Source organism: Pyxicephalus adspersus, chromosome 2 (genome assembly GCF_032062135.1).
Source record: "Pyxicephalus adspersus chromosome 2, UCB_Pads_2.0, whole genome shotgun sequence".
NCBI classification, from domain to species: Eukaryota; Metazoa; Chordata; class Amphibia; order Anura; family Pyxicephalidae; genus Pyxicephalus; species Pyxicephalus adspersus.
The window spans coordinates 116,538,386-116,565,263 of record NC_092859.1 but is presented as its reverse complement, the minus strand read 5'-3'; the positions used below and the strand labels follow the sequence as shown (position 1 = coordinate 116,565,263).

Below are 26,878 nucleotides of genomic sequence, written 5' to 3'. Positions count from 1 at the left end.
CAGGGCAGCACACTGAAGGACAATGATGGGACCAGGTAAAGCTTTATTTTAATTTTTTTTTTAGCTACCCCGAGTGTGGCTCGGGGTTACCGCTTGCAGCAGGATTTAAGGATGACCCTTTAAGTCCATACGCAAATCTGTCTAAAACCAGCTTTAAAACCTAACTTCCAGGCAGAAAGTGAAACCAGTCAGAAGTAGTAGGCAGATAGGTTGTGTTGCTTGTATGTGCTACTGGGCCTGGGCCTAAAATATATGCAATCCCTAAGCAGCTGACTATTCCTTAGATGTGGTGGCAACTTCGGTTTTCTTTTTTTAGGCTAATTACGTTTTCTGCAAGTACTAAAGGATACCCGTTGATCCAGTCAGAAATTGTGTGTCCTTGTAACAATTAGCTCAAACAATTTCCTCAGCCTTCCCTTTATTTTTTTTAGAAATTAGATGAAAATTATATATTTGTAGAATGTGATTATATCTTCCAAGTGTTTTACTTTACATTTATCAACATACATGCTTTTTTAGCATTTCGGTTCACATTCATTTTGTGAATCGTGGTCAGGCCTCTTGCAAAAGCTTAATTCCACGTTATAGCTTTGTGTCATCTGCAGACACAGGGTTGCTACTTTAATCCTAGACCCTTTATAATTTATAAATCTACTCCATTGCAGTACGAATGTTTTCCAGTGAAGCCATAAATAAGACTGCAGCTGTAGCCATAAAAAGCCTGTAAATTCTTAATGTGATCTGGTCACTGCAGTGTCAAAACAGAAAGAAGAATTACATTTAACGATGAGGGTCTAAACTTACCTCTCTGGTGGCCTGTGCCTTGAAAAGCCGCCAATTTGCTGTTTCTCCGCTGATGCAAATATTCAACCCTTCAGGCAGGATGAATATGCTCCCCACCACAGGCTGTAGTTTTTCCTGCCTGCTCATACATACTGTAGTGTACAAGATGACGGGAGGGAGCACAATGTGGGGCAGGTGATCTGGTATTTTATCAGGAAGTGTAGAATACCCTTTGTGTCCAGGGAGCAGCATTGTGACAGTTTATTTTTTTAACACATTATGGTCTGAAAAGGTTGGTATACAGCAGTATTTATCAACCACGGTTCCTCCAGAGGTTGCTAGGGGTTCTTTAAGTAGTGAGCAATTTTGACCTCTCAGGTCAATTTAACTAATACCAATTATCTTTTTGGCTATTTAAAGGGTGGCATTCTTCCCACTGGCCTGCAATGTGGAAGACATTCTTCCCACTGGGTACCACGCTAATGTACCTCTGTGTCATTAACGCTTTAAGTTTTAGGTCAGAAAAAAAAGCCTTTAATAAATGCTTTTTTGCTGTTGCTTATGATATTGGTGATGCAGTGGTTACATTTTTGTAACATGCATTTTGTAAATGTTTTACATTTTCATTACATGTTTTACATCAGTCAGTTTTTACAACTGAAGATCTCTTCAGCTTGATCAAAATTGCAGTTTCAATAAAACATCAACCTAAGGTTTCATCAACACCTTATCAGCTTGTTTGTTGCTTTGATTTTGCCCCTAACAAAGTTCATCTTAGAGATTTCCACTGAATGTCCTTAAAGGTGACAAGGCAACAAAGATTTTCTCTGCCTTTGAAAATTTCAGTTTGTGTATTCAGTGCCTTCAGTTGGAAGAATTTCAGTCAGAATTTTAGAAGGTTACTAACTGCCACTGCGAATTCTAATAATCTCCCCTGCAGAAGATAGTTTGTACCCTCAAATAATAGACTGAGGTTTTGGAGATATAGAGCTCTGGACAACTCTCACTCATTGATCAATGTTCACTCTTTCCTAATTTCCATTTTTATATTTGTTATATACTTCTATGTCTGTAAAATTTTAAGCTTTTTTACAAACCCCATATGGTATGTATTTTCAGGGGACCATCTCTCAGTATTACACCTGGACGTCTGACTCCATCAGGTGTTAGTTGGGCTGATAAGGTGAAAGCCAGTCATGGGAATTCCACAAATAGTCCAGCTACAGAGATTGTGCATCCATGCTCAGCTGCACCTGTACAGAGAGCGCTTCATGAAAATGGTAAAAAAACAATAAAATAAAGAATCATCAAATGCAACCATACAGCAGGTGTTTCTAAGTTGTTAGAATCTGACTTCAGATGTTTTAGTTGTCATCTTTTAATAATTATAACAATTTTTTCACATTACATTTAGCAAAAGATGTCATTAATTGCTAAACTCTGGGGAAAATGTTATTTTAGCAGTGTATCCCCCCTGCACTGCAAAGGATAAATACTAATTTGCATTTTCAGTAAATTAAAAAAAAATATAAAGGTGAATATTTATAGGTGAATAATTTTTGATGACAATAATCTGTCAAGTTAAGGCTACTTTTTTATCAGCCTTTATTATTGTTTATACCTGATTTGTTTATATCAAAAGGATGAAGAAAGTAATAATAATTATCTACTGTGACAGAAAAAAATTTTCTGATCCTGTTTTGTATGTAGCCTTTTTTTATTCTATCCATTGCATTTGGGGAATACTACTCCTGATTTACCTAAAGAGGTCCTAATTGGCTTTGTGTGTCAATGGGGACTTTGTAAACATAGTAGTCAAGCTCTCTGTTTTCAGTGGTGTTAAGAAGCTCTTACAAAACACCTCCTTCTCTTCCTCTAAAGCTTTTTATTTTTCTCCCAGTAATAAATCTATCAGAGAGGATAAGGAAGTGGAGTGGACAGACTCCAGATGGGAACACTAGTTCTGTGTCTTTGTTTTTCTAAAATTGAAAGCGTATTTAAAAAATGTCCTTGGGGAATAAAAGTTGAGATCACAAACCCCAGGTCATAATGTTACTAACTGTCTGCTGCATTGGTTTATAAATGAAACTTTCTGAGATCCCAAATACCCGTTTGTGTAGCTAGTTGTGTCAGTTTGTCCTTTTGCCAGCAGCCAATGGTTTCTGGAGAAAAAGAGGATAGATGACTGAGAATTACCATTTGACAGGATCATGTATAGAGAATTAAAGGCATTTACTTTTTTCTCCAGTTCTCCATTTTTTTATACAAACAAAAGACAATTTGTTTAGCTAGGTAGCTTTATTTAGTACCACCTAAAGAGTACTTTTTTATGTGCAAGTATTATTTTCTTTGTGTTTTTAATTTATCATCGATCTTAATTGATTGCATGTTTCATAAAAATACTTTTATAAAGCCTCTGAAGGAAACCTGTGTTTGTATTTGAACCACCAGTTAAAGGGTTACAGTTTTACAGTTACAGCCAAGGTAATAATAGATTTTGCATGGTGGAAAATGTTATATACTTCCTTGTAATGGCAGCAACTGGGGCAAAACAAGAAACTCTTAATATAAGGATGGTGTTTAGCTCATCATTGGTTCACAACTAAAACATCACTCCTTTAAACAATGCATTCAACTAATGAGAACTGTCATAGTCACACACGTTCCTCACACAGAGTCCTCTCTAGAGGAGAACATAAGAAAAGTTTGCACTGCTGGTTAGATGCTTTATGATATATATATATATATATAAATATATATATATATATATATATATATATATATATATATATATATTTATGGACAAAATCTAATGTTCTAATATGGATTTTACAGACCGAATGGATGGGGAAGGCTGGAAGACAGTACAGCGAGGAAGGCCTATCCGCTCCAGATCTTCAGCTATCACAAACAAGCCTGCTTCTCGTCCTGATCTAGGACTTCCACAAAGGGATGACAGTGACAAAGAAAACATCTATTTTAAGTCTTCAGAAGATACTTTGCAAGAGACATCAAAGTCTGAACACCCTCCTGTTCTTGTGGAACCTCCACCTAAGGAATTACTATGTCCATGTGAGATTCCTCTGACTGAAATCACACAGGTAGGGGGGATACACACAAACAAATATTTTATATATATATATATATATATATATCTGCAGCTTCAATAGCTCCAGTATACCTGTTGTGGGGGTAAGACAAATAACAAAAAAAAATGTTAGTTGCTTGGCTATTTTTGGCTTTAATAATTTGATTCACAGACACAGAACATGTGGGTTTTAAATAAAAATTTTAAACAAGTTATATTTTTTATTAACAATTAAAATAAAATATTATTACTTTTGGAGTCTATTAATAAAGCAGCAAATATGACAATAAGTCAAACATTCCCTGGTGGAGAATCAATTACTGTCCTTAAAACACAAGATTCTCCACCATGGAAAGTGTCAGTGAATGTCAAATGCTTTAAAAAAAGACTCCTCCTTGTGCTTGTCAGATTGCCCATAGTTGTTTTTTCAGTGTAGAATAAGCAATGCAGGTAGTCCCCGGGTTATAGACATTCAACATTTGGATGCCTCCTAGATACAAACCGGGCTTCCCTGCTCGCTCCAGCTCAGAACAGAGGCTTGGAGGGGTCAGTTTGCATGACTTGCAGAAGAAATCTTTTGCTAAACACAGCTGAGGTTGTGGGTGATCTTAGGGGTTAGCTCTTTCTGCAGCCGGTAACTCTTTAATGACCAAGACAAACTGCAGTTGTTTCTTTTTGCAAAAGAAAGCACACTTTGCTCAGGAAGTTAATGAATGTCTAGGCTTAATAAAGATTTTTTTTTGCTTTGTTTGTGATCAGCTCACAGTGAGGATTTTATACAGTAACTGACACCATGATGCCTAATAATATGTTGACCTAAACATCTATCCTAATTGCATTTAATAAAATAATGTACCTCTTCTGACTTACATACAAATTCAACTTAAGAACAAACCTACAGTCTTTGTATGTAACCCGGGGACTACCTGTATGCAAATAAACCTTTTAGTTCTTGTTTTGAAAGTGTTCTGAAAAAGTGAATTGTGTGCTGTTAAGGTATGAAAAGGTTTATGTGTTTAAAGAGGTGTTTGTCTATTTTTTACAACTTACTGTATATTATGTTTAATAATGCAAAGCAAGACTATGTGATACAGTTTGTCTTTAAAGGATATCCGTAACATAAGAGTAATATGCTCTTGTAGAAGACTGGGGTTTTAATAGTTAAAGTCAGTCATACTGGACCAGTGTGGAGCCAAGCCATTCTTTTAGCTTTGTACATTGAGGCAAGCACTGGTTAGTGGATGGAATGTCTGGGCCTGGCAACCACAATATATTTGCACAGAAGAGCTCCCAGCTGGATAACAACAGCAGTGGAAATTTCTTCTCTGAATGATGGACATTCAATGCACAGCCAAAAATTTGTTAGGTTTTAATTTGGCAGCAGATTGCTTAAGAATAAACTGATAGGGAACAAGCAATCAATTTTCCTGTAGTTGGCTCAAGCCAAAAAATAAAGCTGTTCAGTAGGCAGTATGTGGCCATTGTAAGAAGAGAAGCTAGGTAATTTAGACGGCAATGTGACTGGAAAAAGGGTCAGGCAGAGTATTATCTGGATTTTCTACTCAGCTGCATCAAGGGACAGTTAAATCATTAACATTTGTTATAAATAGTTTTTAGCCATTGTGATTTTTTTATGCAATAGTAAATGTTTTTTAGACTACTATATGTCCTTTATTATTCATTTATTTCTCTATTTTTCTTTGAAACTCTGCCACATGGCATTTATTCCTCATACATTGTTTTCATTCATTGGAAGACATATTTATATTTTTTTATATTAATAACAATGAAAAGTCCTGCACTACAATAAGGAAGAAATTTGAATGCTTCACCGCTTATGCACATTGTTTATTTTGGTATCCAATAATTCTTCTCTTTACAGTAAACTTGCTGTTTGATGATTGTTCTGTCATGGCACTGGTCACTTGTACTATATATAAAGTCAGTGTGTACAGTATCTATCTCGACTGTCATGTGCATTTGGTAAAGAGACTATTCTGAATAAATGTCTTGTTTACATGGGCATATATTTGCTTTGTATCTGAGAGGAGCAGTGGTCTGGCATGACTAAATGAACCCTGTTAGCAGCAAAATTTTCTTTCTAAATATGTTGGTGAACCATTTTAGTGCCTTTTGAATGTTCACGCATGTTCATTATTGCACCTCAGGCATATACTCCAGTTTATAGCATTGGTAACTTTTTTCTTTAATGTTGTTTTGAAATTAATTTAAAAGGGATCATGCTGTCTTCCAGTTTATGGACACAATCTTCTAAAGCATCATTATGCTCTGGCACTTACCATAATCACGCCTGAGGAGGGCAATATCTTCTTTCATTCCTCTGACATGTTCTGTATGAGTGACAATACAACTGTATATCAGGGGGCCTTCTGTTGGACCCTCTTTATTTATTCTGAGTAGGTTTTATAGTGTATGGTGGAATCAGGTTTGTACATGATGTACTATATTGCATCCTAGTAGGGGTTTTTCTCTATTCTTTCTTCCTTATCTTTTGGTTGAAATCAATGTGGTCTAATCAGTAAACTTTGGCTGTTGTTGGTGCCATCAATGCTGTGTGTGAATATTTCAAGTTTGCCCTTTCTCTGTGCTTTTGCTCCATACAGATACTGGCTGTTAAATAAATAACTTACTTCTGCCCTTACTGCTCTCCTACCAGCTCTGATTCGCTTAGTTCGCTTAGTCCTGATTCACTTATTATGAGAGAGTACCAGCAAGCCCTATCCTCTTAATGTAAAGTCAAGTCACAACCCTTGATGTGGTTGGATTAAGTTAGCTTTCTAGCTCAGTTTTACTTTTTGTGTTACAAATCTTGAAGAACATTACTATATTTTTGAACCTATTGACCATTGTGTGATAGGGACATGTCCACAGGTTTAATACAAAAATGTTTATATATTGTGATTATTCTGTGGCATAGTGTTCAGCATATTTGGCTAAAAACTGCAAGTACTTGAAAATACCTGATCTGAATGTAAACCAAGATACCTACTTTGACCTGAAAAAAACAGGAAGAGGCTTTGTCTCAAGTATAAACCTAGGGTACAAAATGCCTAAATTTACAATAAATAGGTTATTAATAGATCTGTAAAATAACATGAATAAAAGTGACAATGGGAAGGAGTTGTAGTGGCATATCATAAGGGATATAGTAACATTTGACACTGACAATAGCTGTGAAAGAATTATGTGCATTGGGGTGAAAGAGAAAGACTGTCCTGTCCTTGGTAAAAGTGTAGTGTGTAGTGGGATCCCCACTATTTTTTTCAGCCAAACCCTTTAACCTCCTGGGCGTTTCACTGATGTCTGGATTTCTGTACCAAAAGCAGTACACTGTTTTTCATGAATTTTTTTTTTTTTTTTTATTGTAGACCTGTAACTTACAGAAATCTGTCCGAACAAGGGTCTAGTTGATATCCTGAATATAATAAAGTTTGAAACACACAATCATGTAAAAAAAAAAAATTAACTTTAATATTAAAATTAAATAAAAAACACAAAAATCAACAAGAATGCATAAATAAATCAAAAATACTGAAAATGCAATAATTCAGTATACTGTATAGTAATATATTTTTCTAAAACACCTCCCTAGTGTAAATTTTTAAACAGAGTCCAACGTCACATACCTATAGACAAAACCACATAAACTTTGTATTGAATCCAATACAAAATACTTGAATTTCCTGCTACGACCCCCGACGATGGGCGTATGTACTGACAGGGAGGGAAGGATGCGTACACGAAAGCCGGATGTTCTAATTCTTTCCGTACTTCCACGCAAAAAGGAAAAAAAACATTTTTTGCATGGAAATTTATTTTAGATTGTAGGCTATAATTCTTAGGCATAACCCAAAATTTATAAAAAAAAGTTATAAAAAATAGTATAATGTAACTGTACGGTAGCTTATATATTATATATAATACAATTATATATATATTACATAAAGATTTCTTTGTATTGGACTCAATACGCCTTTTTTATATTGAGTTCAGTGCAAAGTGATTTAAATTTCCCGCAGCGCCTCCCGCCCGCACCGACGCTTGCAGCGACATCACCGGGAAACCCCGGAGATCGTCACTTCACACGCTGGGTGAAGGCTGAAGAGAGAAGATGTCTCCGGAGGAGCTGTGGGGACAAGGTAAGTGTTTTTTTTTCAGTTCTAATCCGATTGTCATACAATGTTGTATGACAATCGGATTGCATTGTAACGCGTGTTTCTATTTTTAGCTACCCCACGTCTGGTTCGGGGTAAATGATTGTAGCAAGTTTTCTTACCCTGAACCAGGTTCGGGGTAAACGCCCAGGTGGTTAACAGGCTTGGGAACTTCTTGGGTAGAAGGGCATGAATGATCTGTGCCCCTCTGGAATCTTAAGAACCAAGGGTGGAAAAAGTGTGTAATCCCCTTTACTTTTAGCGAAAACTAGAACCCCACCTGCCCTTAATGGTAGCAAAGGCTATTGTTGAAGGTAGGGCCTCACCGCCGCAATGTAACCACAGTGTTATTGCTGTCTGTTGGCAGGAAACTAGTTGGATTTTTTTTAAACTGGTAATTACCTTTGAGGGTCCAGTCATGTCTAAATAGGAAGTCCCAGGATAACCGATTCTGTGTTATCTGCTTTTAACTGCACATTGTGTAATGCCAATCCCACAGGAGGTTTACTGAGGACAGCTGTTTTTGATAACCCTCTTGCCTAATTGGCTGAAGAAATGTAAACAATGAGGACCCCAACCCCATTATTTACTTTACTCAGGTATTAATGCAAGGGGGCATCTGAGAAGAGCTTGCCTTGCCTGACAGGAGCTCCATGCCAATCCAGGTGCTGAATGATGATAACCGTCATTGTCTGGCTCTGGCAGCATTACTATACCTGTGAATGACAAGTATACTAATGTCCGATCGAAACTCAGATTGGTGAAGTTGTGAGTTCTTATTTAAGCATCTCTAGCCATCAGCAGCAGTTGTCGGGCAGAATGATCCTCTGCCTCACAAATTAAATTATTGGAACTTTGATTTCAGTGTGGAGCAGCGAATTTCTGTACCCTACAATTGTAACTGGCTTCGGCTTTGAAACAATTTGACCAGATTGGTTTCTAAAGCTGCGTACACACGTCAGATTTTTCTCGCCCGATAATCGGCATCGGGCGAGAATCTGACGTGTGTACAGTCGGTGTCGTTCAAAAATTGCACGTGTGTACGCAGCTTTAGAACTGCACATTTTTACTTTTTATGAACTAAAGCTTAAAAATACAGCTATGGTTTATTGTAGTATACATATGCTTTATTTCCTGATAAATAACTCTTTTCAGATATCCTGTGAAGATTAGAATATATACCAATTATAGAATTTATAGCAATATAAAACATATTGTGTATTATGCCCAGACTTTTGTTCTCCTGTCATCTAAGTATGAGTATTCAACCCCTCTGATGACCATCTTCACTGACTGTGTGATGTGTATGCACGTTATAGCCAGCAATGGCTTAGTACTTCTGGCTTGTCTGGCTTCTTGATTTGATCTAAAATACCCTATTGTTTGGTGGTTTGTTGGTTACCTTCTAATAATATAAGAACAAGTGGTTGGTTTGATTAACTTTATATAACATACTTTTTTTTTAAAAACTAAAATATTCTGCTTAAAATGTATGCATAGGATGAAAAGGCTGATACTGGTTAGCAAATCATTCAAAGTACTGAATGATAGTAATAACATATAGTACTTTACTAGGCAGTAAACTGACCTTTTCAGAAGCAGTTGAAAACACACAATATATTTATTTATCCATATTTATTTTTGCTTTACACATGAAAATTAAAAATGTGTGTAAAAATTCTTTTGTCTTGTACTTATATACTATGGTAATAATGATTAAAGTCCATGCACTGAGAGAATGCTTGAGAAGTGAAAGTACAAATGATGCGTTTTTGCTTCAAGCACACTGGTGGATAATTTATTTTATTGGAGACTAAACACTCGCTGCTCTGGTTTCTATCACAGGCTAGAGATCTATTTTATCTAATGTTTTCTGTTTACATGTTTATGCTCTTGTATATTCTTAATAACTGAACTTACCAAGTAAAGGAACGCAGACATGATTGGGCTAAACACTAGGAGAAAAAATTAATCCTGTTAGACGAGGGCTGGATTGTTTTTTTGCTTCTGTCTCTTTGTTTGGCGTGGTAAAACTCCTTTGTTGCTGGTGAATTACGATGCATTAAACAGTGGTTTCAAATGTGGTGGTAAATAGTCAGACAGAGATGAATCTGGAGCACCCTGCCAGCAGAAAAGAAATGGCAGCAATGTCTTTCAAAGTCTCCTGATTTTGGCAAGCTTTGTGAGTGATGGGAGAGCAGTTAAGACACATCTCATTCCTCTGCAGTAAGAGGATGGTGACTTGTTTGTATCAACATCCAAATAGCTTCTTATAATGGGTATTGATTTGTCAGCAAACTGGCAGTGATGCGATCTTCTCCTGTAGCCTGTGCCTCCCACACTCATCATTAGTGCAGTGTTCAGAAATACAGCCAATAAGTATAGAAGGGGTTATGGCTTCCACATTAATAATAATACTGATAAATAATGCAGCCTGGTTTTAGTTTGATTGTATCAACAAAACAAGCAGACTGAATGCAGTTAAGAAGCAAATGTACATATAGATAGAAAACATCTGCAGTAAATCTAGTATATTTGCTAATGGGTCAGATTGTGTCCTGCTGTCTGCTAGAGCTCACATGTGAAGAGAGGCTGTTGAAACTCTTATTCCAATTCAGGGTTTTATATTGGTACTTATTAATTTATGTATGCAAAATGATGTAGCACTTAAGAGTCCCTGGTATTAGTGTACTCCCGATTTATAGTATTTTAAAGCTGAACTCCAGTCTTGCCTTTTGTCTTGCACGGTTTTACAGGTTCCTCTCATGTACTGAAATTGTTTACTCTGATTTCAGCGCACATTGTTAGCATCTCAAAATATTTTTATAAAAGCTGCAGAAGTTAGATTAAATGTGTTTCATTTCCTGGCTGGAGGACGTGCAGCATCTACTAGCACCGTCCTTACCTGACTGTCTCTGACCGGCCACTTTCATGCATTGGATTTTATTTTTTTCAGTGATGTAGATTCAGCATCATATGTAGTCATTAACATGGTTTCCTGTATTCAGGAAACTGTTTACACCATCCTGTTGACCCCCCTCCCATCAACATCATCTGCCGCATTGCATAAGGAAATACAAAGATCGAATGATGATTTCATTGCTATGTGTAAGCTATGTAATGGAAATAGAATGGTTTTATTTATTAATTTCAATAGCATATTGATAATGGTAAAAGAAAAACCTAGGGAATGGCAATATATTGTCAGAATAAACAGAATAAAGAGTTTTTTGTGCTGAATAAAAACCTTAAAGTGAAACTAAACCCTCATGACTCGCCCATCCCTGTTTCATGTCAGACGCTGCCAACTTCCTTCTTTTCTTCTTCCTAGAGATGACCTTTGTCCATCTTGATTGGCCTTTGCAGGGATGACATTTTATGCCCTCTGTAGACATCATTGATTACTGACATATTGTTAGAAAAGCATTCGATGATGAGCTTTAGACAGGTGGGGATTGTAGAGGTTGCAGACTTTTTGGGAAGATGTGGCAGATAGATATACGTACATTAATTTCATAAAGTAAAGGTTAGATTTAATTTTGACTGGAATGTACCTTTAATGAAATGCAGCTTTACCAACATCAATAGGGCTTGACTCTTATTAGAGTTTTAAATATTTTAAGCTGAACTTTTCCGATCAAAGCTGATTTGTTATTATATGCTTCTGACAACCTGTAGAAGTGTAACATCAATTAAAGGTAAAGCAAGGGGTGGAAAAAAGGTCTGTACTTTGACCCATTACGATAGTAAATAAAAGATTTCTGGTGAATGATATCATTGTATAGAACATGTTTTTAAGGAAGTCATCACCAGCACAGGCACAGAAGCAAAGAACATCCAAGGGATTACAGGGCACAATTTTTGGCAATGACTCAGTGAGTAATAGGATTGAGACGCCTTCATGTCATTCCAAGGTTTACTCCGGAAAACTTCCCAAACCACCAAAGATATTTGCTGTAAGCAGGTTAAACCTTCAGTGTAAGAACAGGGTTTGGCGTCAGAACAGTTTTCTGAAGAGCTCTGTGCACTGTTCATTGTTTGCAGAAATAAAAAAAAAAAAGGAAATAAAAAATGTGTGTAATGTTTGTAGTTTACATTTATACTTCTCAAGCACATGTACACATACACACACCTAAAAACGTTTTATTAGCCAAAAGTAAGTAAAGCTGATTTAGTGGCTTTGGACACAGTCAGACAGGAAAAAAAATCATCTGTGTTGCTTTATTTTAATTTATGCAATCATTCTCTTGAAGGTGTTCCTTGGTACATTTTTTAAAAATAGTTTGAAGGTCCTGCATGCATAAAACGGAACCAGAGGAAATGTTTTACCTAGGTTCTACCCTTGGAAAGGACATTTGGTAAAACTGCTCATAGAGATGGAAAAAGTTTTGTAGTCTCATATATGGAGACACTTGTCATTAGAAAGAAGTATGCTTCTGTTGACCGGCAAGGCTGCCAGTCAAATGTATGTGCCCAGAAAAAAACATGGGGTAGACAGGTGGTGGTGTCGTGGGTGGGGGGCCTGTTTAGTACCTTTATGGTACTATGGTACTAATCATGCATACAAAGTACAAATCTTTTCTAAAATGAAATATACTGTTGCTGGAATTGGAATGCATTAGGCAAAGAAGTGAGAAATTAATAAAACTGATGCAATATAGCAAAGATGGATTATGGTTTGATTTTCTGTTTTGGGAGATTGATTACAAAGTTACGCCCCTGAATTTCAATATATCACAGTAAAACTGTGTTCAATTTTCAATTTCATAAGTCAATTGAAATGTTTATAAACACCCTAGCACAATGCTGGCTTTAGAGACCTGTCTGGAAGCCCAATATTCCACGTAGAGGTCACAGACTATTGTGATTTATTGACTAGGTGGACAGTATAGCTCATACTTACTGCATTAGTACAAAATAAGCATTTTTTTTATGATCAGTAAATTAAATAAAAATTGGTCACTAAAAGACCTCTCCTGCCACTGAGTACTGTCAGCAGTGTGAAACCCTCCCAACAATTATCTGATTACTGAATGGCTTATCTTTTTGGACTGTGATTGAAGCATGATATTTTCTTCCTTATGAAGCTGGGTAAACCACAAATTTATGTTTCTATTAAAAATGACTGAACATTTGCCAAAAAGAAGAAAGAAAACCATAACATTTTTTATGTTGAATTGAATTGAATTGAATTTATAGTATCTTTTTTTTTTATTAGATTAATGCACTGTTACTTTCACTTTTATCCCTACTTTAATTTTATTATACACGATATGTATTGTATTCCATTCAAATTACGTTTAGTAATCCTCTACAAATGTGCAATACTTAACTGTTAGTTTATTCTGTTTTAGTTCACTGTGCACAAAGCCATGGAAGAAATAAAGACAGCAGGAACATTTACTTCCCAGTCAGCCCCATCGCTGCCCTGTCTGGACATTCCAGTTGTATTTCTGGACCCGCTTTCTAGAATGAGAAATTCTGATATCTTCTGCTCCCCTGACCCAGCAGATGAAGGGAAAAGTGGTACTGATTTGGATCTTTCAAACGTGAGTGCTGGAAAATTGGTAAGAACTTTTAATGTGCTCTTTATTTTTGTGTTTATAGGACTCTCATTTTCAGCCTTTTCCCTTGTTTACTGAAGTGAGGAATGGGTGTTTATTGGAGGATATTCAACTTGTATGGTATGAGGTTTGGTGATGATGAAAATGTGATCATAAATGTATGAATGCAAGTCCAAGAAAGGTTATGATGTATGCAGAAAATCACTGTTTGGTGGATGAGAATTATCTTGTTTTACCTCAGTGAAACCTAATTAACCAATACGTCAGCCAAGCCAAAAATATACAACACCAATAGTTTGTGCGTACACTATTTATTCTTATATGCTCTGGAAAATAAATGGGTTTTAAGATGTCTTAGGTTGAAGTCTTGTGGACAAACTATGGGAGCAGGTTCCTGTAGAGTTTGGGCTGCCCAGAGAGAAGACCTCTGAACCACATATTTTTAGAAAGATTCTAGGATTTGACAAGATTAATTTTCAGAGTGGAAATGTATATGAAAGCCAGTGTTTCCAGTAGCTCCTCTAAGTGACTTAGTTTTTGCGAGGCATAGTGTGTTATGCTGTCTAAGATTGTCAACATATTACTTTTTTTTTTTTAAGAGTCCACTATTTTGGAAATTTATACGGTTTATAGAATATCATTTATGTTGCATGCTCTTCATGGGTTTGTTTTCTCCCAAGCCGAGGCTTCCTATTTATCCCAGCACCATTGAAGGCAGAGGGCGAGTCTGAGGTGGATCATCTTTGGTTGTCTCAATAGTCCCTGAGAAAGTGGATATTAATTTTTGAAACACGTAGGACGAAAACAGTATTGAGACCAATTGGAGTAGGACTAAGATGACAAGATCGTCGTCCAGCACTATGTATATGGTCATTTGTTTTTATAGGATTTTAAAGTTGTATGTGATTATAGTAAAAGTTTTTTGGTTTGCTTTTACTGGAGTTATAAATCAAATGCCTTGAAAGACTCCCATTGTTGATATTGACATCATTTTTGCTCTAATGTATATGACTGGCATGTGGCATTTTGTTTGATGATTCATTGAGTGCAGGAAACTTAATGCTATAATCCTTTGAAAGTCAGCAGATTCTCCGTACTCCATTTTACTGGAAACTGGTGCAGAGATTGCAAAACTAGGATGGTGTGGAAAAGTGGGGGAGGGCTCTTGCCCCAAAGGCTAGGTCAAAGTCAGTAGACTTTTTAACTTAATCATTATTTGCAGGCCCTCCACTACAACCGAACCTTCATTAAATTGGTCTCATCTAGAGATGATCAAGATTGAAGTTCCCCTAGACAAGCCTTCATGGGTGTTGATAGGTCCTGCATGTGTGGCTTGAAGGGCAGATATTGATCTGTATTGTCTGCAACAATGATAACCTAGCTCATGATTCTGCATTGTATTTCCCACTATTAGTACACAGTATGTGCAGTCAATGGTTCTATAAGTAGAAACTCTGAAGTGTGAGTGACCTTGTGGCTCGTAAAGTGCCTGCCACATGGGACCGTGCGGGGTCGCTCAACTCTTAAACAGGTTTTAACCTACCCTTAGTGCTGTGTTTTCTTCAGAATCCAAAAAGATGGTTTAATATATGATGTTATCTGGATTTGGGTTACTAAACTTTGTAGCTGCCATTCATCAATTTGCATTGTTATAATAATAACTGATTTGTTATTATTTTGAGGGAAAACTATGAATTTAAATATTACAGTAAAAGGTCCTCACATGAGGTTTTGAATCTGTATTTCTCCTCATCCAACCTTTTCAGAGACTTCTAAAACACCAGTGGGTTGTAATATTTGAATGGAGATATTCCATCCACTCTGGTGTTTTCACTTCCAAACCTTTTTTTTTATTGTCTTTTGGGAGATTGGTAGATAGAAAGATGGTTGATCATGTTTGGGTCAGGAGTGAATGCTGGATGATAATCATTTGTTTGGGGGCAGTCAGTGTGTTGGTTGTCAAATGCTTTAGGGCTCCTTCACCCTCTCACGATATGATGTGAGTGCCATTCTTTTTATTAGAATCAAAGGCTAACAATGTATCTCTTTTATCTAACTGTTTCTTTTCATGGTGTACTTTTTCAGAACAGGTAATTCTTTTCATCACTCTGCAATTTTGTTACAGATGAAAGGTTCAATATTATATACAGACATTGTGTTACATTGTGGCATTGCATGTTAATTTGTGCTTTGTCCTTTACCTTTTAAACAAATGCATGTGAGAGTGACAAGTGTATGTGGAAGGTCAGAGTGTGTCAGCATACACAAAAACAGTAAAAAAGTGCATATGAAAGGATATGCTTTATACCATTTAGCTGTTAGATTTACCCTCACTTTTGACAATGTTCTACTAGACATGAAGTGATGGGAGCTCTCCAATAGCAACACAGGCAAAAAAATATTTTCTTTAGTAGAGTAATGCTAAAAACACTGTCAGATTTTATTTCTGTCTATATCCATGTTTCAGGTTTTTGCTTTCTTCCTGCCTGATGAAAAGTTGCAAGCGGGACAGAAAGTGAGGATGAGTTTTTCCAACAGAATCCCAAACAGGAGTTATCTGATTGAAATTCTAATTCTTCCCCATACTATCCAAAATCAAACAAAAAATGTTAGGCATCATATATCTTCAAGACCTTTCTAAATTCCTTGCTAATGTCACATTTTCTTTACAGTTTTGTTTGCTACATTGTAACTGATGTTGAACAAACTGGTAATTTCCAATAAAAATATTAATATTAAGATATTACATTTATGAGGGTTTTCCAAGAATGTAATTTTTGTAATATAGAAAATGCATGATTTTCACTCGGCATGAATGACATTAGTGATTATACCTCTGCATGTGTTGTAGTATTGTGCATGGAGGTCATACAACTCATAAACTGAGTGAAATACAAGTGAACCTGTGGTCAGTGATATTTATATATTTTTATCAAGCTGTAAATGAGATTTAAAACAGCTTATAAAACAGGCACTGTGGAACAGTTCAACCTCACAGTTCACCACAGAAGCATTGAAATTACAGATTTGCTTTCTCTTGCAATAGGGACTTGTTCAGAAACTGACTGTAGCCAAACTTCAGAGTTTCTGTTTTTGTCTTTGAGGATGCATTACTTCACGGTGTCTTCAGCTACAGAGCTCAGTTTGGGCATGTTTTAAAACAAATTTACTGCTGTTCATGTCTAAATATTTAGATATTTATATTAAGCTGTATACTGTTTGCATAGAGCATTCCTTGAAACATCATGTATGTTATCAAAGCTTTGCATTTAAACATTACAGTTCTTAGGTTTGGAGAACACATCTCTATTAGTACCATTTTAGGTTCATTTAAACAGTAGAGAACGTAACGATTATTAAACTTCAGACCTTCCAATGTACTGTTGAGAGAAGGGTGTTTACAGTGAAACGCAGGTTTGTTAATAAGCTCTGTCAACCTTAAATAATTTAACACAGATTTTATGTTTTTTAAATGTTATTGTTACTTGATCATATGTAATTTATTTATGTTTTTTGGGGGTTTACTGTATGTGACATGTGACAACCTTCATGTTCCTGAATTCTATTACTTTTCTTCTTGTTTTCCTACAGTCAATGGCAGAGGTTCTTGCTAAAAAAGAAGAGCTTGCGGATCGACTGGAGAAAGCTAATGAAGAGGCCATAGCAAGTGCTATAGCAGAGGAAGAGCAGTTAACAAGAGAGATTGAAGCAGAGGAAAATGACATTGAAATAGACAATGAAAGTGATTTCTCTGTGAGTAATTTGTGTGTTTTTATCTTGATAAACGTGTTTAAAAATAGGCGTTTTTGCCTGAAAATCCTGGACACCAGTCTGTGTTTGGTATGCGTCCAGGAATGGTAATTGGTTACTGTATATCCTAGACATCTGTTAGCCCCAGAATCCTTGACGTTTTCAACACTATTCTGCAGGTTGCCTATACTTTTTTTTACTATTAATGATAATTCTGTTTTTCTTCCAGGCCAGCGTGGGCAGTGGTATGTCGTTTAGTGGATTGTCAATGGACTGGAATGAGGTTTTAGCAGATTATGAAGGTAACATGCAAAAACAAAGCTGTAAAGTGGTAAAAAATAGAATCCATAGACTTTTTTTGTTCAACTCCTGAAGTTTAAATTATAGTAAAAGCCATACCTAGTTCAATAAATTAGCGTAGAATAAAATTATTATACAGCATTTAGTTATGAGAAAACCTCACCCTAGACAGACAAAATAAGCCTAACTTTTCTGTTTACTTGGTGCATGCTTGATCTTGCAGCTCGTGAGTCTTGGAGACAGAACACATCCTGGGGAGATATTGTGGAAGAAGAACCTTCAAGACCACCGGGGCATGGAATCCATATGCATGAAAAGTTATCTTCACCTTCTAGGAAAAGGTCAGGCATTCATCTAGTGTCTTAATCAGCCTGTCCTTTGATATAATTATTGTTCTGTTCTTAACTGCTGAAAATGTTCCTAACATAACTGGCAAGTGAATATGTTCAGAGCTGTTTGCCATATTAAGCCTCATCCCTAGAGTCCTATCTTCATGATTAATAAAGACTTGTGGGAAAACACATCATCACATCACTTAAGTCTATTGATAGTCTGTGATGGTCTGTGAAAGAGTCCACAATCATCTGCAGTTTTACTGTTCTCCTAGTGCTGTCACTGTAAGGTGACTATAGAGCAATGTATTTTGCTGTACAAAAAAAAAACACAGGCAAGTTTTAAAACCAGGCATTTCCTCCATAGCAATCTTTTCTATGGACAATTTCCATGGACATTGTAGCAAAAGGACTATTGTGTTTTATGCTGAACACTTTTATTTTATTTGTTTTATTTATAACTGTGTAATTCTTTACATCAATAAAAAAAAAATATTGTGCAAAAGACACATTAACATGCATTGTGATGATTACCATTATCTACTTTCCCCAGAACAATTGCTGAGTCCAAAAGGAAGCATGAAGAGAAGCAGCTTAAAGCACAACAGCTGAGGGAGAAGCTAAGGGAAGAGAAAGCTTTTAAGCTTCAGAAGTTACTGGAAAGGGTGAGTTATAATGTAGAGTCAGAAATATTACTTCAAATATACCAAATAAAAACATTGCCTAGAATTTATCATTCCTTTATATCTTTATTCAAAACAAATCAATCACTAACATCACATGCAGAAAATCTGTGTAAGTATTTTGGAATAAGTGTCATTTTATCCATTTGTGTGGGCTGTTGCACATGTCCTGTTAAAGAAAGTGCTTGGTATCTTTATAGATGGCTTTATGTTACAGGAGAAGGAGGTGAGAAAGTGGAAAGAAGAATTACTCGAACAGAGGCGCAAAATGATGGATGAGAAACTGCTCCATGCAGAATTTAAAAGGGAGGTTCAGTTACAAGCCATTGTGAAGAAGGCACAAGAGGAGGAAGCTAAGGTTTGTATACATACACATATAGTTATTAAAAAACACTATTTAAACACTACTTAAGCATTATTGTGTGCTTTTGGAAAATTTTGGTGTTTGCATTATGGTTTACCTAATTTTTTAGGTAAATATAAAGAACACAGAAAACATATGTAAATTGAGGTCATTTTTCCAGTCCCAGATTATGGGCAACATTTTTCCAGTTTTTTTTTATAAATAAGCAGTATACGTAAGCTATATTTACACTAATCAGCCAAAATCTTAAAATCACCTGCTTGATATTGTGTAATTCCGTTTCGTCCCTACAGCTGTAACCCATGGATACTTGAACTTCACAGGAGCTCTGAAGGCATCCTGAGGGTATCTGTCACTAAAACTTTAGCAGCAGACACTTTAAGTCACACTGCCTCTTCTAGTTTTCCTTTTTGTCATGGTGCTTCTAGCTGCTATTTATTCTGCAGGTAAATGACACTCCTGGCCATCAGGTGATTCATCAGATCAGGCCACCTTTTTCTATTGCTTCACAATCCAGTTCTGACACCAAGCTGCCCATTATAGCCTTTTTTCAGCGGTGGTCATGGGTCAGCATGGGTCAGCTGACATTTTAGAAATGCTATGATTGCTTACGTGATAATGCATGTTGTTCACTATAGCTTTCGGTGGTTTTAATGTTTTGGCTGATTGGTGTACATTTTTTGCAATAGTATACCAGTGTATTAAATGGAGCTTTTTTCACACTACAGGTAAATGAAATTGCATTCATCAACACCTTGGAAGCTCAAAACAAGCGCCATGATGTGTTGGCTAAGCTAAAGGAGTATGAGCAAAGACTTAATGAGTTGCAGGAGGAAAGACAGCGACGACAAGAAGAGAAACAAGCACGAGATGAAGCCGTACAGGTACCAACTCAGTACTGATGATTAAAAAAATCCTCCTGTTATAAATCTTACAGTACATTAGAGTGAGGCTCTCCCCAAAGTTTTAGGGTGCACAGCAGTTCACTATTTTCAAGAATATACCTCTCATCTTAGAATTTTTTTATGTAGCACTAAATTAATTTTGGTCATTGTTTTTTTGCATTGGTATTTTGTGTTGTCCAGGGACATAGGAATCCTTAACATCCCTGCTATCAACTTTAAATGTGTTTAAATGAAACGTGACCTAACAATTGATTTTCTACTTTCTACTACTCAGCAATGTCGACATAAAATTACAAAAAAAAATAAAAGTAATGTTTGTCTTGTTACTTTTACTTGTTACTTGCCCATGACACAGATCTTGTTTTATGTGTAAAAGATGCAACCGTATTGTGTATCCTAACTCCAAAACTATATATATATAGTTAACTAAGCCCAGTATAACTTATAATAGTCATTCAGGTAAAAGCTCAACAGGTATTTTTCACTCATATCAAACAGATTCAACTAAAAGCCTTCAGTGATAAGATCAATAAGGACCATAAAAAAATGTATAAGATACACTTTTATAAAGTCCCCAGGGAGTTTAGTGGCACTATACTATGTTTAGGTCATAATTACAGATGTGTTACTTCAATCCTTTGCTTAGGAACGTAAAAGAGTGCTGGAAGCAGAACGTCAGGCCCGGGTTGAGGAACTACTGATGAAGAGAAAGGAGCAAGAAGCTCGCATAGAGTTGCAGAGGCAAGAAAAAGAGCGTGCAAGAGAGGACGCAGCTAGGGAGAGAGCCAGGTAAGTAGCTATCTGTGGTCTGCTGTAGCTGTCTGCTTGACCATGCAGTTTTTCTGAACATGTTGTGACTGGTATATCTATGAAAGAAATAATTTGGTAAGATATTGGCTGTCATTTGTGTGCACTTGCATCATTTGGATTTAAATACCCATTAAAAATACAAACCAAGATCTTTGTATGGAAAATATAATGTCTTACTCATAATTATAAAAAATCAAGGTCATTGTTCAGCAAATTCATAAATCTTGTCCTAGGGAAAGTGTAAATAATTAAAGTTGGAGAAATTGTTGTCTGTAGACTGTAGCAACAGTGTTAGGCAATGTATGATTTTTGTCGTTGGAAATGATCTTTTACAATTGTTTCCAAAGACAAGCACCCAAAAGGTGAATGAACGAGCACTGTACAGCTCTGTGTTGTTCTGTTCTATGGAGGGTGGGAGGGGAAAGCAAGTGGCACCCCGCTGTGCTCTCCTCCCTTCACTTCCATTACGGTTGGTCGTAACCATGTGTTTGTATAGGTTCCTTGAAATCCCTGGTGCTTCAGCTTTGTGCTGCAGCACACTCAACAAGCCGATTTTAAGATGCCAAAAACTAGTATTAGCTAGTTCACAACACATTTTTTAAATGTTATTTTGTAAGGTAACTTACCTGAAATGAGCAATCATTAATATATACTAAAATATCTTGACTTTAATAAGTCACACTGTAAAATAAATACATTTTTCACAGCGGTTTGTTTTTTTCTTTTTTTATTAAAGGGACAGAGAAGAAAGGTTGGCTGCCCTAACAGCAGCACAACAAGAGGCAGTGGAGGAGCTGCAAAAGAAAATCCAGCTCAAGGTTAGTATGAGTTTCAAGAGTCTGTAGCAGACATGTTTGCTACAGCAAGCCAAAATGATGATCTGGCCTCGATGGAGTTAAATTAAGCTACCTATGGTTTCTATTTAGTCAGAAATTAAGGCCTTAGGACTTTTTTGTATTTATTATATGGGAGGAACCTTTGAAAACATTCCCTTACCTAATTTCATAGCGTAGAAAGCAAGATATTGGGAACAGATAAGCTGCATCCAGCCCACCTAGTTTGTGAAGGAAGGACAGGACATATCATTTAGTATACTGAAGTAAACCACCTCAGAGACTTTAAGCTTTTATTCAGAGCCCCTCCTATAATGATCCCCATGCCTCGGGCCAGTCTCTCCCTCTCTAGATGTTATCTGTGTGTGTCTCTGCACAGAGCGCTCTCCAGCAGACTCCTGTGTTACTGCTTCACCGCATCCTGGCTTTAGAATCAATTAGCATTGTTAGACTGCAGATTACCGCATGACCTCTCAAGTACTACTCACTTTTCAGAACTACAAGCCCCCTTTATACCACCAGAAGTGATTTCTGGTTGTGATTAGGGGGATTGGGGTACCATGCAGTGCTGTAAAGGCAGCTTGTTTTTTTTAAGAAGACTTAACACACAAATTTTGTGACAACTGCTAGCACACGCATTTTTTTTTCTTTCATAATTTTCTTGTTTGTGATTACTGAGTAGGAAGCCAGCTTTATGCTGAAAAATACTCTTCCTTATTCTACTCTAAACTCAGATAATTTCTTGATCCTTTTTCTTATTTCTATGATTGGTACTTACATCACAATAGGCTTGGTAAGTCTTTAATAGGTAATTTCCAGGTTCAACCTCTGTGGTTCGTTGCTGATTTCTCAAAAGGTGGTCTGGTCTGCAGGACAGTAGTGAATGGTTCACGAAACCATAGCTTAAAAATAAAAATATTATGTAAAAAACATGTTTAGGCTGCCATTTTCTAACCTCTCTTTCTGAAAGTACCATGTGCCTGGCTTTAATTTAAATACAGTGGCTTTAATACTTAAAGCTGTTGATCAGGGACTTCACTCTGACCTCATTGGCTTTATTCTTCTTTGGGTTATTGAATGAGAAAATATTAAAGCCAGATCAATGAGGCATCATTTTTCTAGATCAGTAATGACAACCACGTTATTTATCCGAGTATAGAGTGAGTGTCAGGAGTAAACATAAGCTTCATCTGAGGTACATAGTAATGCTAGAGAGGAAAATTTTGTGTCTCTCAGTTGTTTGTTCCTATAAATAGTTTTTGTTTACTTGTTAGCTGGGAGATATGTCAAAATCATACCACTAGGTTTATATCTGAATGGCTTTAATTACATGCAGGATAAAGGATTGGGGAGTGCATTAATAGAATGTTTGAACAGTGTTTTTGTGATGGAAAATTAGTGGAAATCACAACAATGACTATACAGAATTAAAAATCCTGTAGAAGATAAAACAACAAATGTATATTAGTTTCTAATGTGTATTTAACTGTTTGCTTTACATAAGAGTGTACTATTGGCAGGGCATATAATTGATATTCATGACATACTGTACAGAAAGCAAAGTAAATCATATCATCTGTTGAGCTAAGTGTCTTAACAGACAGACTTAAGCTGCGTACACATATATATATATTCATATATACTGTGTGTGTATATATACGTGTGTACAATATCTTTGAACGATCGTGTCGTTTTCTGTATGTACAGGATCGGTGCTATACGATCGTTCACAGATATCGTGCAGGATCGTTCGTTGTTCGTTTACAAACGATAATAATTGGAAGTGTGTACGCAGCTTTAGTGTAAATACACAACAGTTCAGTAGAGCAGAATATCTGTGTAAAGGGTGGTTGGGCAGAATGTCTAATCACCTTGTCTGTGTACAAATGACTGGTCAAAATGGAAAATCACTGTGCTGTTAAACCTTTACATGCACACATTTGTTTGTACTATTTTTTACAACAAACTTGCTTTGCATCTGTTGTGACTTGGATTATAATGATCTCTAAACCACTGAAGTGTATATTTCTTTCACTTGTGTTCATTAGTTTAGTTAGTGGTTATACAACTACATTTTTTCATTTCTGTGGATATCATTGTAATAGTATAGTGTCAGATGAGTTTGGTGGGTCACAGTTTTATTGTCATGTTTCTGTACAGCATGATGAGAGTGTGAGAAGACACCTGGAAAAGATTGAACAGCGGAAAGAGAAGGCAGCAGAGCTGAGCAGTGGCAGACATGCAAACACAGATTATGCTCCCAAACTCACCCCATATGAGCGAAAAAAGCAGTGCACACTCTGTAGCGTAATAGTGAGTATTAACCAGGTTACTCTATTACAAATGTTCTGTCACCCAGTTTTGTATCTAAATCCCTACTTCCTATGTTACATAGGAGTTGTTCATTTCTTTATAAGTTTTGGTTTTCTATACTTTTTTTATACTGGACATTTTTTATTACATTAGTTTGATGAACTGTTTGTCTGCTTCTGCTGTATCTTTACAAGAATGTTTGGTTGTACAATATATGCAGAAGTATTAGCTAGATAAAAATATTGTTATGAGTGTTATTTGTTGTAATTGTTTTTTATGTCTCTTAGTATCATTTGTAGTTACAGCAGAGGAAAGAAGTATTGCACACGTCAACATTTTTCTCAGTAAATATAATGGGTGTATTGACAGGAAACTTACACTATATGTTGGTGACAACCCAAGTAATCTACACATATAAAAATCAAAACAAATACGTTCATAAATTAAGTCATGTGTAGTTAAGTGGAACGGCACAGGGAATAGGTATTGAACACACATACTGAAATTTATTTAATACTTAGTAGAAATGCCTTTCAAAGCTCCAAGATGTCTCCTGTATGAAGAAACTAGACATATGCATTGCTCAGGTATGAAAATTTCCCTTCAAATCTTGAAGGTTCTCAGGGCTTCTTCTATGAACTTTGATCTTCAGTGCTTTCTATAAATTTTCAATTTGAAGTTGGGTGATTGACTGGGTCATTCTCACAGCTTTATTTTGTTTCTCTGAAACCAATTGAGAGTTTTCTTGGCTGTGTGTTTGGGATCATTAACTTTCTATCCTAGCATCCTGGTAGATGGCAGCATATTTGTTTAAAGAATATCCTGGTTCATTTATCTATTCATCCTTCCTTCAATTGTATAACGTCTGCCAATACCATATGCTGAAAACCAGCTCCATACCAGGATGTTCCCACCTTCAAACTTCACTGTTGTTATGGTTTTTTTGGGGGGTAATGAGCAGTGCCATTTCTGCTCCAAACATGGTTCACTATTGGTCTCATCTGATATTCTCCCAGTATTACACTGGCATGTCCAAATGTTGTGCAGAAAACTTTAAACATGCTCGAACTGAAGCTCTCTGCGAGTGATCCTTTTGCTTCTTGAAAACTTTTCTGATTATTCTTTTGACTCCTCTGTCAAAAATCTTGTGAGGGGCACCTGGTTGTGGCCGGTTAGGGGTGAATTGTTCTTTCTAGTTTGGGATTATGGCCCAAGGGTGCTCACAGGAACATTCAGAAGCTTAGTAATGTTTGTAACCAATGCCATCAGTGTTTTGCAAAAATAAGGTTGCAGAGGTCTTAAGGGAGCTCTATGTTTTTACACATCATGAGATGGTTCTTGCGTGATAATATGTTTATGTGGAAAGCTTTTTATAGGCCATCTATTAGGACTAAAACAGTTAATATCAATTTGCATTGATAGGGGGCAGAATTGCTTTCTAAATACTGATTTCAGCAGGTTTCTTGGCTTTCCATGCCCTATTGCACCTCCTTTCTTCATATGTTCAATACATACTTCATATGCCATTCCCTACAGAACTTAATTGATGGACTTGTTTTTTTTTTCTTACTTTTACTGAGAAAAACTTTGATGTGTATCTATATATATGTGCATAGGGCTGCCCGACTCAATTACTATATAATAATGCTTTTTCTTTTCTTTCTAATATGCCATTGCTGTTTTTCTTTCCTCTGTCCTGATAAACTGAGAAAGATGTCCATTGATCAGTTTCCCTCCCTTTCCAGTTAGGGCTTACTCCAGGGTTACTATTAATATTATTATTATTATTATTATTAATATTAATAATAATAATAAACAGGATTTATATAGCACCAACATATTACGCAGCACTGTACATTAAATAGGGGTTGCAAATGACAGACAATGACACAGGAGGGGAGTACCCTGCCCCAAAGAGCTTTCAATCAATAAGGTGGGGGAATAACCACACAATAAAAGGGGAGATATGCAGTGGTGGGAAATAGTGACAGTTTCAAAAGACAGAAAAAGATGGGTAGGCAAGTTTGAAAAAATGGGCTTTGAGTGCTCTTTTAAATGAGCAGAAAGTCGGAGCAAGCTGAGTAGGACGAGGAAGACCATTCCAGAGAGTCGGGGCAGCTCTACAAAAGTCTTGGAGCCATACGTGTGATGAGGGTATGAGTGGGGAAGTCATTAGTAGGTCATGGGGGAAGCGGCTGGTGGAGTATTTTTTTTCTACCAGGTCAAAAATGTAAGTGGGACAATAACTGTGGAGGGATTTAACCACCTGAGCGTTACACTGATTTCTAGATTTCTGTTCCAAAAGCGTCACAGGTTTTCATGAAATTTTTTTTTTTAAATTGTAGACCGATTTTAGTGTAGGCGAAAAAATACGGGGTTATCCAAAAGAGCAAAAATATTTAGTGCGAGAAATTACGGGCTTAGCGGTTGGGGGGTTAAAGGCAGAGCACAGGCGCTTAAATTTGATTCTAAGGGGAAATGGAAGACAGTGCCACAACAACCTTCACTGCCCAAGACATTGCCATCTACTTTAGAGAGAAAATTGACAAAATCAGACACAATGTCTCTGTTCACTGAGCCACTCCAACCACACCCACCCCTTCCACCTGTAAATCATCACTGGCCCTCCCTCAGTCCTGTTTCTGTGGACAAAGTCTCCTCTCTTCTCTCATCATCTTCATCTAGTACCTGTCTGCTTGACCTAATTCCCTCTGATCTACTCCGTGCCCATTCCTCCACCCTGGCCCCTGCCATAACCGAACTAATAAACTTCTCATTTTCTACTGGTATCTACCCCTCCGCTTTCAAACATGCCATAATCCTCCCTATCCTGAAGAAACCTTCACTGGACCCCTCCCTAACTTCTAACTACCGACCTATCTCCCTCCTCCCATATGTCTCCAAACTTCTTGAACACCTTGTCTACAAAAGACTCACCGATTACCTGAGCACCAACTCTCTCCTTGATCCTCTCCAGT

General features: G+C 36.6%; 1 protein-coding gene across 3 annotated transcripts in view; it reads left to right on the top strand.

Moving 5' to 3' along the window:
• Positions 1–26,878, top strand: part of SCAPER (S-phase cyclin A associated protein in the ER) — a 150,842-nt gene that overhangs the window by 30,633 nt on the left and 93,331 nt on the right. The window contains exons 1-12 of one of the 3 annotated variants that reach the window (XM_072402030.1): positions 1,871–2,063; positions 3,619–3,884; positions 13,401–13,595; positions 17,202–17,363; positions 17,590–17,662; positions 17,884–18,001; positions 18,546–18,657; positions 18,893–19,033; positions 19,768–19,923; positions 20,591–20,733; positions 21,491–21,572; positions 23,748–23,900. In XM_072402030.1, coding sequence (XP_072258131.1) covers positions 1,886–2,063; positions 3,619–3,884; positions 13,401–13,595; positions 17,202–17,363; positions 17,590–17,662; positions 17,884–18,001; positions 18,546–18,657; positions 18,893–19,033; positions 19,768–19,923; positions 20,591–20,733; positions 21,491–21,572; positions 23,748–23,900 — 1,779 coding nt within the window. In that variant the 5' untranslated portion in view covers positions 1,871–1,885. Of the gene's footprint in view, positions 1–1,870; positions 2,064–3,618; positions 3,885–13,400; positions 13,614–17,201; positions 17,364–17,589; positions 17,663–17,883; positions 18,002–18,545; positions 18,658–18,892; positions 19,034–19,767; positions 19,924–20,590; positions 20,734–21,490; positions 21,573–23,747; positions 23,901–26,878 lie in introns of those variants that run through there. The other 2 variants (XM_072402029.1, XM_072402028.1) reach the window with 2 other exon arrangements.